This window comes from Cheilinus undulatus, linkage group 9 (genome assembly GCF_018320785.1).
Source record: "Cheilinus undulatus linkage group 9, ASM1832078v1, whole genome shotgun sequence".
Lineage (NCBI taxonomy): Eukaryota > Metazoa > Chordata > Actinopteri > Labriformes > Labridae > Cheilinus > Cheilinus undulatus.
This window is the reverse complement of record NC_054873.1, coordinates 7,199,497-7,212,813: the sequence shown is the minus strand read 5'-3', so window position 1 is coordinate 7,212,813 and position 13,317 is coordinate 7,199,497. Positions and strand designations below refer to the sequence as shown.

General features: G+C 35.5%; 1 protein-coding gene across 1 annotated transcript; it reads right to left on the bottom strand.

Annotated features, from left to right (window-relative positions):
- Nucleotides 1–1,853: 1,853 nt before the first annotated feature.
- cpa4 (carboxypeptidase A4) lies at nucleotides 1,854–13,059 on the bottom strand. Its single transcript, XM_041795827.1, has 11 exons — nucleotides 12,924–13,059; nucleotides 10,220–10,301; nucleotides 7,108–7,242; nucleotides 6,928–7,026; nucleotides 6,719–6,820; nucleotides 6,509–6,610; nucleotides 5,183–5,293; nucleotides 4,551–4,641; nucleotides 3,651–3,850; nucleotides 3,134–3,218; nucleotides 1,854–2,151 (listed from the first exon to the last, which is right to left on the bottom strand). The coding sequence occupies exons 1-11, from the start codon at nucleotides 12,989–12,991 to the stop codon at nucleotides 1,964–1,966; spliced, it is 1,263 nt and encodes a 420-aa protein (XP_041651761.1). The 5' UTR covers nucleotides 12,992–13,059; the 3' UTR covers nucleotides 1,854–1,963.
- Between the last annotated feature and the right edge of the window lie 258 nt (nucleotides 13,060–13,317).

Sequence of the window (13,317 nt, the reverse complement as noted above, 5' to 3'; positions counted from 1 at the left end):
AAGCAGGATAAAAGTGCCAAAAAGAAGTGGCAAAAATGGGAAAATTATTTCAAATAGACATAAAAGAGCCACATGTTGCTCCAGAGCCACACGTTGAGTATCACTGGACTATATAATAATGCAATTATAAAGACTTATTTGTCCTTATCACAATCAATGGAACATCAACGATAGTCATGATAATAGGTTAAAAAAAATGAAAATCATGAGATAAAAGGTCATGATTATGAGTTAGAAAGTCGAAATTATAAGATTATAAGTCAATTATGAGGAAAAAGTGGAAATGATGAAATCATAAATCAATTAGTTGAAAAAGTGGAGATGATGAGAAAAAGTCAAAATTATGAGTGTCTAAAGTGTCTTATTACTAACTGTATTATACATATAATGTGAATTGCTTTATTAATTTTTATCTCATGATTACAACCCTTTTATCTCAATAATAATGACTTGCTATGGCTATATCTCATAACTGACTTTATATCTTAAAATTGTGCATTAAATCTTCTAGTTTCTACTTTTATGTCACATGACTTTTTAACTCAAAATGCTGACTTTCTATCCCTTAACTAAATGTATCTCATAACTGAGTTTTTTTTTCTAAAAAATTTCCCTTTTACCTGATGAGTTCAAAATTTTCTTTCATAATTTCTACTTTTTCCTCATATTTTAGCCTTTTTCATCCTTTTTTCTCTCATTTTCCCCTTTTGTCTGATAATTCTGACTTCTGATCTGATGAATGTTAATTTTTCCTTGATTTAAACTGTTTATCAATTAATTCTGACTTTTCTTCTAATTTCTAATTTCAATTCTAATCTTCTCATAATTTCACATTCTATCACATAGTTCTAACATCTTATTTTATCATTCAAACTTTTTATCTCATAATCATGACAGTTTTTCTTACAATTTTAACTGTTTATCTCATGAGTATGACTTACTCTTCCATAATGCTGACATTTTCTCATAATTATATCACACTATGACATGTTTTTTATTTGAAAATTTCAACCTTTTATCATCTTATTATCTCATCACTCTATCTTGTAATTTTGACTTAAGATTTTTTCCTTGCCTGCCTGACGTTTATATTTTTTCATTTTTAAGAGGCAGAATGGGCCTCCATACATTTATGATCTCATGAAGACAACCATCCAGAGGAGTAAGCTATTCACATTGCATAAAAAATGCTCTTAACAAGCTGTTTTTGAACAAGGTTTTATGAAAGATGTGACTATTTTCAGTCAGATTTCCATAAATGCCCATTGGCATAATACATTTTATATCATATGTAGATTTGTCAAATTTCTAGAGGCTTGAACTTTTTACTTTATTATTTTGTTAGGAGGAAGCCTATGCATCTGTATAGTCTTTCTTTGAACTATCTATTGTTCTTTCCAAAAATACTTACGTCACAGTAAAACTATTTGTCTTAAGAAATATACATGCAACAAAATAGTATGGTCTCTAAATTAATATACACCTCTGAATAACTGTCATCAGGAGTGTTGCTAAATGTTTATAATGAAGTGAGGTATTTCTAGAACATAAATGTTTAATCGAAGTGCCCTTTTGTTATGACTCCAAAATAAAAGGACATACAGAAGTAATAAAGAAAACAACAGAAGTTGGCGCACTCTTAAAAATAGTATGATGTTTTTATTACACAGCTGATGTACTTGAATCGAGTCATAGAAAAGAGCTATTCCAATTTTAAAGAGTTATAAACTTTCTCACCTTTGTGATATTATTTATTTATTAATCTAGCACTCAGTGCTCACACAGATCCTTTTACAGACAGACTGACCTTTTGTGCACATCGATTTAAAACAAGACAAAAATGAGTGCTGAAACGCAGATAAACATGACTTTATTGTGTGATATTTAAGTCTGAGGACATTCTGCTAATTAAAAGCCAACTCAATCAATTTAGTTTGAAGGCTTTCCGCCATAGTTGCAGCTCTTAATAAGGATGGTCACGGACGTACTCCATGAGGTGTTTCAGGGCGAGCCAGGTCTCACTGGCTGTGGGGATGATCTGATTGGCTGGCAGGATGAAACCATAGCGGCCAGTGTCCCTCAGCTCAAAGGCGAAGGAGTACTTGATGCCCAGGTTGTAAGACCAGTCAATGCTGCCGCCGCTGGCTTGATCTGAGGAGAGAACAATGAGAGAGGGGTCAGTAATTCTTCTTAGCAGGGCTTCAAACCAATAGCACAGTAAGTACTCATTCAACCAATATTCAATCAAATAAGTGTTTGTACAATAGTTCATACTCAGTGGGGTAGTTAAGTTTAAAAAATGGAATTATCAGTGCCCTCTAGTGGACAAATTATGTTTGACATTTTTACATTTCCTCAAGGTGTCTGCAGTACAAGTGTAAGCAGTCTGATTTGTTATTTAATATCCCACATAAAGGCCTCACTACAATATCTATAATCAAAACTGTCTGAACTGTCTGATACATTAGTGTAAGCAGCTAATCATGAAAATCATGGCTTTATGATCCTGTTTTTATAATGTATGCAATAAACAACTCAATGCATGCTGGATAAAGGTTTGACATTCAACAGGGTATGCACTGATGTCTGCTCAGCTGGGCTGAGTGGGAAAACAGCTTTCTACACAATAATGAAGGAATGAATGAATGAATGGATGAAAACAGGAGGAAAACAAGGTAATATAGTGGTATATCACTGTCTTTGAAAAGCATGAAAAGTGTAAGAAGAAAGGAGGGAGAAAAGCTGTTAAAGATGCACCATTAGCCCATTAGCTTGTGAATAAGTTGTCTCAATTTATTTCTGTTGCCAGGGGCCTCACTGCACACATATAGGGATACAAAGTCACAATAAGAGAGCCACAGAAATTATGCATGTGTCGCTGTTAGGAGGGCACATTAGGCCAGCACTGAATACTGATGCATAGTGAAGATGCATGTACTTAAGTGCAGTCATGAATGTACAAAATGCACCACAACACTGTATTGTCCAGCAACCCCTGATATTACCCATAGTGATCTTATTTTTGATGGGTTGCCTTGGACTAACGCCTTCACATCAAAATAGCTTGTCATGAGCGTAACTAATCTGTATTTGCATTTTTGAGAAGCCCACAAAGTGAAGAAAGGTTACTCACAGATGATGTTGCAGATGCTTCCGACCTTGTATCTGGTACCATAGAGGGAGGTGAGTTTCTGCACAGCAGCTCTGCCAACAGAGTCCTACAGTGAAAATAGAAAAAAGAGAATACAATACTGCATTTTGGCAAAGTGAACAAAGAGTTTACATCAGAATAGACGGCAGGACTGATCAAGATTAATTTGATTTTTATTAAAGGGCTTCATTATGTACAAGTAATAATAGGACTTTTGTTTATTTTTTTGCCACTTCATTTAAAATGTTTTATATATATATATATATATAGTTATATATAGTTACATATATGTATATTTTTATACAGTATACATACCATATATAATATCATAATCTTTTTTTCCTGGGAGAAGATGCATTTATAAAAGACAAACATGACAACCTCTCTGATTCAGCTATCTTGTATGAGAACCCTTTGCACCTACGGAGAAAACTAAAAATGTCTTTTTAATTCACTAAATATCTCTTCCTAACAGACTGTTTCTCTTTCTGTTTCTCACCAGCTCAGCCTGATGGGGCACGTTTCCACAGGTGTATCCGTAAGGGTACATGAGCAGCTGGGAGTAGGCGTGGACGGAGATGAAGGACTTGAAGTTTCCGTGGCTCCTGATCAGATTCACGACGTTCTTCACTTCGATCTCAGAGTGAGCTGAGGGGCCGCGGTAGGAATCAGAGCAGGGGTAGCTGCTGGCGCCGGGGCCTGGAAAATAATTGGAAAAAAAAAAAAAACACTATAAATGAGACATAGTGGACATCATGAAACAATGCATACACAACATACAGTTCAGTGGGAGAGAAATTCCCTGTGCATTTTAAGATATGTATTACTACATACAAATACATGTACACTTATGCACTTAACTTCCTTTTTTATTTGCTAAAACTGTTGAATTATGCGCTGCTGCGCAGACAGATGTTTGTTACATTTCTAAATATTATACTCAACAGCAGTCAGGATAAATAAATAGCAGCTGAAACACTAGACAGTCACCTGCATAAAAATAGCTATTACAAAATAAACTTAAAATCTAAACATTCATAAAGGTTTGATTCACAGTAAATGTATTTTTAAGACCTAAGAAAGTCAGGTGTGCTGCATAACCTTTTTATTTGCTGGCATTGTCAGAAATTATTGCCTGATCCACTGAGATGTGCAAAATAAAGGTGGGTATCTCTCAACATAACTTAATTCCAAGTAAAGTCTTTTTACAAAGTAAAATGTTTTATGGTATTCCTGTTTTTATGATAACAGGGAAAAAAAGATTAGAAAACACATGCATGCCTACAATTTCATGTTCTATGCATGTTTCTGCAAAATATTAGCGTTTTCACAACTCTGTCTGAACTGCTATTAAATCTAACTTATACAATGAGAATTTTGGTCACTTCTCTATACTTACCACCAAAGCCAGCATCCCAGTTCCTGTTGGGATCCACTCCACGGCACGAGTAGCCTGGGTTAATGGAGCGAGTCTTACGCCACATACGGTCCTGCACACATCACAAAGTTACTGTCAGTCAGGCTGAGTTTCAGAGAAAATACTGAACATTTCCAGTGATTAAAGCTCAGGATAATACTCTTTATAGTTTTAAAAAATCCCTAAAAAATATTATCTTCTAAGAAACTTTAGTAGCTAACACTTATTCAGAATACTATGTTGGCCACATGGGCTTGCTAACGTCTATTCGGAGCTATTGTAATGTCTGTTGTTTATGACTTGGTTTGCATTAGTTGTAACTGTTGAAATGCTTGCTGGTTCTGTTGGTGCAATGTGATGTATTGTCTCACGTTTGTGTTCTGTGATTACTTATTGTATAATCTGTATTGTCACAATGTAAACTGTGGACCCAAGGAAGAATAGCTTGCAGCTGATGCTTAAGCTAATGAGGATCCAAATAAACAAACAAAACTTATTCTACTGCCATTAAATGTTAAAGTATATTCAGTGTACATAACATGAATTAAACATGACCATATTAAAACAGCAACAAGCAAAACTCCATCATGTTGCATTGACTGACAGTGACGTACATTGGTGTGGGAGTACACGTAGCCATCTGGGTTTGCCAGCAGCAGCATGTAGATGTCCATGGACTTCAGGAGGGAGGTCAGGGAGGCATCAGTGCCGTAATCAGAGGCAATCTGAGAAAGGGGGTAAAGCATTATCTAAACTTAGATTTAATGAGCACATATGTGATAGTTTTATTAAAACATCAGGACAACTGAAGGAGCAAAAACTCAAACATTGTTTACCAGAAAGAAAGGAATGTGAGGTTCAATGCACTTAACAGCAATCAATTAAACACATTTATCACCTTTCATTGAAAAGTATGATTATACAGTCTTAATCAAAGCTGCAGGTAAAGGTTAATTTCATTGTCTGCTTAAGATTTCACTTTAAAATGTCACAAGAAAGCTGTTATTAAAAGGCCAGATTTGGTTCACAGATGGCCTAGCATTTAGGTAATGGCCCATTTACAAAGGCTATAGCTCTCCAAGTGGGCGAGTCAGGTCCAAGTCCAACCTACAGCAAGGTTCTGATAGTTTTGGATTTTTTATTTGTCTTTTAATTTTTAGTTTTAGTTTTGAATTTCACCTTAGTTTAAATTAGTTTTTCTGCTAGTTTTGTTATATTTTACAAAAATGCTGGGGCACAGATGGCTTGGGGATTTGAGGCGCACCCAATGCACGTGGGTGACCCGGGTTCAAATCCGGCCTGTGGCCCTTTCCTGCATGTCTCCTCCTGCTGTCCCTGTCTATCCACTGTCCAGTTATTTTTTAGTAGTGCTAGTTTAAATTTTTTCAGTTATACAGGGTACTTGTAAGGGGCGAGATCCAACATCATTCCTCTCACTCCTGTGTGGATTTTGTGCTTGCACAGCCCTACTCCCACCTCTTTTACGCCCTTATATGGGCAAGAAAGAGGCATTTCTTTGTGTTAATTAGGAAAACATGCACGTCCAGCAAACGAGCACTCATCAACTTGGACAGAGCACAGGTGCAAACAATTTAGCTTTTTACGAACATGTTATGAAGCCCACATAGGTTTGTCTCAGAAACCTAAAAACAAAAAATTAAGAAAAATCCAAAAATAAGAGGATATTAGTGAATGAATTTAAAAACAAGCTATCGCATATTCATGCTATTCTTTTTTGGGAACCTGAATCCACTAAAATTTTTGCTTTTAAAATGAATTTAAATAATGACCTAAAAACAAAAGAAAAAATTGTTTTATTTCTTAAATGGCATGCATCATTTTGAGCATATGCACCCCTTAGAACAGTTTTTTCAGACAATACAGGAATTCTAAAACTGCATTTCCTTTATTTCTGAATAAACGCTGTTGACATGTTGTACCTTGTTGGCCGTCCACACTCCGGTGGCCTGAGACACCCACTCTCTGGAGTGGATGCCGGTGTCGATCCAGATAGCGGGACGATTGTTTCCACCGGTGCTGAACTAAACACAATCACAGAGTGATCACAGTTTAAGGCACAACAATAAAAAAATGCTTTAATTGTACATAAATTACAGGCAGATAGAAACACATGTGGTCCTCTGTCCTACCTTGAGAACGTACATAGGTCTGTTCTCGTAGGACTTCCCGATTTCCTGCTTGCTGACCAGGTTAGGGTACTGAGCCACCAGAGTGTCCATCCAGCTGTAGATCTGTATGGGAGACGAGTCAAGTAAAAGATTTCAGACTAATGTGCATTACCTGATAGCTTTATTTAAGTGAGTCATGAGTAAAATATAAGTGTTTATAAAAGGCCTACAGTCTCCAGAGTATGATAGGCTCCAAAGTTGAAGCTCCTGGTGATGCGCTCTTTCATGTGGTTCTTCTGCATCTCAGCTCTCTCCTCATCCAGAAGATCCTGAAGGTGGCACACGAGAGAGCTAATATTCAGTCTCGTTATGTGTCAGTTAATAAATAACTGTATGAGGAAATAACATACCTGGAGGTTGTCAATAAGAACAGAGTAGTCGATGTCATGGGATTTGAGGAACAATGTCACAGCACCCAAACTGGAGAGGGGCACACGGATGTCGACAGGAAGATCAGAGGAGACGGGATCGAGCCAGAAATCCACCTGGGATCAGACAAGTGAAGGGAAATCAGGGACTGGACTGGAAAGAATGAACACTTACAATGATACAACATTAAGAAGGTACTGCTTTGTATACCAAGCAGAATGTCTTTTTTCACTTTTACTAATATTTAAATGTTGAATCGCTGCTTCACTGGCTCTCATTGAAGTGTAAGAATTGTCTTTTTAACTCATCTGTATCTGTGTTATGTCTGATAACGACCCAGGTGAAAGATAGAATTGATGTGATAAAATGACTTTTTCTGCAGAATTACTGTCTTTCATGGTAGTAATTACTTCTAATGGCAGCTGTGTTCAGCATTCAAGTCAAAGACAAATTTAAATACAGAGAGATAAAATAGATATTGTAACCCACCATATCATATAGTACTGTGCAGAATTATATTGTGCCTTAAAATATTGCCATCTCTTATTTTATTCCAGTGTATTGTATTGAATCCAATTGAAACCTAGTTAAGTGTACCATATCATATCCCATTCTAGTGTACTGCATTTTAAATTATATTCTATCATTTTGTATCATATATTGTAGTAGAGCATGTAGAGTGTTATAACGTAACATACTGTATGCTATCATATCTGAACTTATTGTATTATAATCATATCGTGAAGAATCCTATTCTAGTATATTGTATTGTATTGTAATATATTATGTCATATCCTATTGTAAGCCATTCTTGTGTATGTGTAATCGGATATTTGATCGTATAGTACTATAATATAGTAGTAGCATAGTGTATCCCATTTTCGTTTACTGCATTGTTACATATTATACTGTATCATATCTTATCATATTATACATTGTGTTATATGCCATTCTACTGTATCATATTGTACCATAAATTTATCATCTTATACACCTCTCTAATGTACAGTATTGTAACGTATCATTATCTCATGTTATCATATCATATCATATCATGTTGTATCCTTTTGTATAACATATCTCATCATATCTCATTATATTTCATCTCATTCAAGGTTTAGTTTAGTTGCATACTACCATATCTTATTATAACCCTTTCTGGTGTATTGTAGTGTACTGTATCACCTTCTAGCATATCACAGCATATAGTAATACATCGTTAGAATCATATCCACTTCTAGTGTATTCTATGCAATGTATCTTGTATTGTATCACCTTCTAGAATATATCATATTGTATCATATCATATCCTATTGTAGTATTGTATCTTATCGTAACATACAAGTGATATCATATTGAATCATATCATATCATATTGCATCGTATCAATTCATATGGTGTCATATTGTATCTTATCATATTGCATCACATTGTATGATATATCAAATCATATAAAACCGTATCATACCGTATTGTATCATATTGTATCCTATTGTATGGTATTGCATGAAAGCATACTGTGTCATATCACATTGTATCATATAATATTGTATCATATCATATCTTATCTTATTATATATTGTCATATCATATCATCACCATATTGTATTGCATCCTATTGTATCATATTGTATCCCCTTCCAGCATATTGTATGCAGTGTTTCATGCTCTATTATACTGCATTCCCCCATACATATCATATCATATGGTATCATATTATGCCATATCATATCACATTGTATCATATCATTTCATATGCTAATGTATTGTATTATTTTTATGTATTTTATCATATATCATATCATTTCATATCATATCATACAATATTGTGTCATATCATATTATATTGCACCATACTGTATTGCATCCTATCATATCATACTGTGTCATACCGTATTGTATCAAATGCCCTTCAAGCGCACTGTATTCGATGTATTATGTTGTTTCATACTGCATCTGCTTTAAGTGTATTGTAACTTATCACATTGCACCGTATGGAATGGTACTGTGTTCTACCAAAGGGTTTAGCCTCAATGACTCTGTTTAAAAATAAGTCCCAGTTTGATCCATTTCATTTTAATTTAAAGATGTAAAGAATCACACCAGACTGTGGCTGTACTAATGCTTTACTTTGCATAGTAGCATTTTAGTAAGCTAGGCTGTAGTCGTTAAAAATTAAAACGTACGTAGGACCTGAACAACTTACTACACACCTAAGAAGTTTTTCTACTCTCCCTCCTTTCTTGGGTATTTCTTGAACATAAGAAGGCTGCAGTTTTTCCAACATGAACGTAGTTTGGATTAGTGCTGACTGAAAAAGAGACTTTTTGAAATTATTTTCACAAAATTAAGCCTTGAGTTGTCATTTTAAAGATTCAAGATGCAAAACTTGGCAGGGTATTTTGGACTAATTTGGTGGACAGAGTAAACATCTTTCTTATTCATTTACAAACATGAAACCAAGTTCATCTTTCCCCTTTCATACATGAACTTAATTTACTGCATGTTAATTCAACACATTAAGACACTGAATCTGTTCTATTGCTTAGGATCTTTTACTGCTTTTTCCTTTCGTAGTATTCTTTATTGACATCCAATTCTACAAAATCTACTTTAAAAACCAGAGTCTAGAAGACACCAAAAGTTCTATTCACATCAGTACAAAACGTTCTGGCATGAATCTAAAATAATTTGTTCCTAGATAACTCAATCAAGCATTTTTAAATGAGATCTTGTTGCTGACATTAATCTGGTGCACATGTTTTCCTTCAGGCCAACACTGATTTTCACTTTGAAGGAGAAAAAGATTCAATAATTATAATTAAAACAGAGCAAAGGTTAATCATCGTAGTGTTATTTTGTTTATTTAAGGGTGCAGCTCCAGACAGCAGCCGAGTCTCTGGGAGTTTTTGACTTCCCGACATGTGCTGATGACTCCGTTAACCTTCAGCCCACACACAATCACAGGGGGATTATGCCATGCTGAAGCTCATTTGTACTTGGGAGTTTGTGAGAAAGTGTTCAGAACAAGCAGCTGAGAAAACTTGGAGCGTAGGTGTTCATACTGCTGTGTATTTGTGTGTTAGTGCGTACCTCGAACTCTTCTTGAGCCTCCAGAGCCTGCAGGAGCTGGATCTGCTCCTCGGACTCAGCGTTGACCCTGATGACCTTATCTCTGGAAGAAAACATCAGTTTATACACATTATTATTCACATTTTGGAGATTTTACTCCATGCTCTTATTTGTGGCGTCTCATCCGTAGAGATTCAGTTCATTGCATACCAATATAGCAAGCAATTAATGGCACAGCATAACCAGTTCCCAGACCACAGACTCACCCTGTTCTCTCTTTAATAAGTCTAAAATGAAGAGTTAATCTACCTCCAAACATAAAGTCTGCTCATTGAATTTCAATGTGTTTTTTTAGGAGGGAAAGTTATTTGGCATTCTGACCGTATGAGGCATGTTAGGAAGGAAAATCCACCTAATCAAGTCTCCAAAAACTTTTAATAGATAACTAAGGCTGCTTCCTCTGATTTTAGACTAAATGAAGACAATATAAATACACTCTGTCTGCAGTTCATCTGCTTGATTTTTTTTTATTTCCCAATTAAGTTTATTTTAGTTTAATTATTATTTCTTTCCTCCAGCTATCAAGCAGAAGACATTTTAACTGAATGTAACACTGTTTTACAACCTCTTCTTCATTAGACCTGTAACAAAATGTTTTATTCTGTGTTATTTTTGCTTTTAGCCCCAGGTATATTATCTTTTACCTCCTAAATATAGACAAGTGTGTTGTTTGCTTGTTTGGAGTTTGTTGATAGAGCTTGGTTAAGTGCAAGAGAAGTCTTAAGTTACCTTATTTTTACTGCTCATTTTGCCATGCCAAAATTTACAAATTCATTTCAGCTGATACTGATGCCATTATATATATGTAAAATTAGACCCAAAACTTCAGTCATTTAGACACACTCTAAAATTTAACAATGAACAGAGAAACAAGCTTGAAGCCTTACAACACTTTTTGTATTTCACTTAACAAAGATAAACAGAGAAGAGACTTCAGCTGACTGACATCTATTGGTCCTGCCCAAAACTCCACAAACTTAATTAGAAACATAAAGCTGACTTTAACAGATAATGAAGCATCATATTTAAACCTTATATGCTTACATACTGTAATTAACAGCTGATACTGGCCGATATTTACAGCTGATATTGGCCAATATTTACAGCTGATACTGGCTGATATTTACAGCTGATTCTGACTGATATTTACAGCTGATACAGGTTGAGATTACAGCTGATTCTGGCTGATATTTACCACTGACATAGGTCAATTCTACAGCTGATAAAGGTGAGGATATACAACTGATACTGGCTGATATTTTTTTATCAAAAATTGACTGATATTTACAACTAATATAGGCTGGTGTTTAAAGCTGATACTGGCTGATATTTACAGCTGATACTGGCTGATATTCACAGCTGATACTGGCTACTATTTGCAGCTGATTCTGGCTGATATTTACAGCTGATAATGGCTGAGATTATAGCTGATACTGGCTAATATTTGCAGCTGATTCTGGCTGATATTTACAGCTGATATTGGCTGATGTTAACAGCTGATACTGGCTGATATTTACAGCTGACACAGGTCGAGATTACAGCTGATAAACGCTGATATTTACCACTGATATAGGTCAATTCTATAGCTGATAAAGGCAAGGATATACAACTGATACAGGCTGATATTTCTTTTTTAATCTAAAATTGACTGATATTTACAGCTAATATAGGCTGGTGTTTAATGCTGATACTGGCTGATATTTACAGCTGATACTGGCTGATATTTACAGCTGATAATGGCTGAGATTACAGCTGATACTGGCTAATATTTGCAGCTGATTCTGGCTGATATTTACAGCTGATATTAGCTGATGTTTAAAGCTGATACTGGCTGATGTTTACAGCTGATACAGGTTGAGATTACAGCTGATTTACGCTGATATTTACCACTGATATAGGTCATTATTAAAGCTGATACAGGATGAGATTACAGCTAATAAACACTAATATTTACCACTGTTATAGGTCAATATTAAAGCTGATACAGTTTGAGATTACAGCTAATAAACACTGATATTTACCACTGTTATAGGTCAATATTAAAGCTGATACAGGTTGAGATTACAGCTGATAAATACTGATATTTACCACTGATATAGGTCAATTCTATAGCTGATATAGGCGGGGATATACAGTTTACAAGGCTGATATTTTTTAATCTAAAATTGACTGATACTTATAGCTAATATAGGCTGATGTTTAATGCTGATATGGGTCAAATCTAACTGCTGGTAAAGGCTGATATTTACAGCTAATTTTGGCTGATCCTGCTGATATAGTTCAACATTTACAGTTGATATAAGCTGTTTACTACTATTTCGCTATTTACTGCAGTGGTTCCCAACCTGGGGTCCAGGACCCCACAGTGGCTCTGTCAAAGATCTTGGGGTGAGGCTTTCTCTGCTCTGAGAATGCAAAAATTAGATTTGCAAATATTGACTAAAACCATGATAAAGCAGTTAATAAATAGATAATACAAACGTCTTTTGATAAGAATAGCACCCATAGGCCTTTTTAGGGGTGTATGAGTGAAACAGTTAAAATCTATGTTGATGTTTGACGGCAGTCACATTTTCCAAGACCCCAGGCTGGGAAGCAATGCTACAATTAACAATTAAAGCTAATATCTGCAGTTTCATCTTAGAGTGTCTACAGACTAACTTACCCAGTGAAGACCCTCTCATCAGCTGTGGCCGCAGCCACGAGCACCAACAGCAGCCACAGGCCTCTCATGTCGTCTGTGCGTCCGGAACTGTCACTGGAACGTGAAGTGAGTCCTGCACCAGTTTTTCTAGTCTCTTCATATCACCTTTCAACAGGTGGACTGTTCCCACACACAGAGTTACCTCTCTTTGCTAATGAACACACAGTTATCCTGTACAGGAAAAGTTATTTTTAGTGACAACGTTGCTGATTAAGCTTTGTGTTTATCGGTATAGAGCTCAGCTGCAGATAGTCATACTTTCCCTTGATTTGTTCTCAGTGTGCAACCACTAAATAAAATCTATCTAAACAGAACATGCTATAGACAGAGTTACTACAGGACTGTCATGGTAAAG

Excerpts from the sequence above, each read along its gene's own strand:
- cpa4 (XM_041795827.1), bottom strand. The coding sequence starts at position 12,991 with ATGAGAGGCCTGTGGCTGCTGTTGGTGCTCGTGGCTGCGGCCACAGCT. Across the intron at positions 6,611-6,718 it reads GACCTATGTACGTTCTCAAG|TTCAGCACCGGTGGAAACAA; the intron begins GTAGGACAGAGG and ends GATTGTGTTTAG. Across the intron at positions 4,642-5,182 it reads ACGTGTACTCCCACACCAAT|GACCGTATGTGGCGTAAGAC; the intron begins GTACGTCACTGT and ends TGATGTGTGCAG.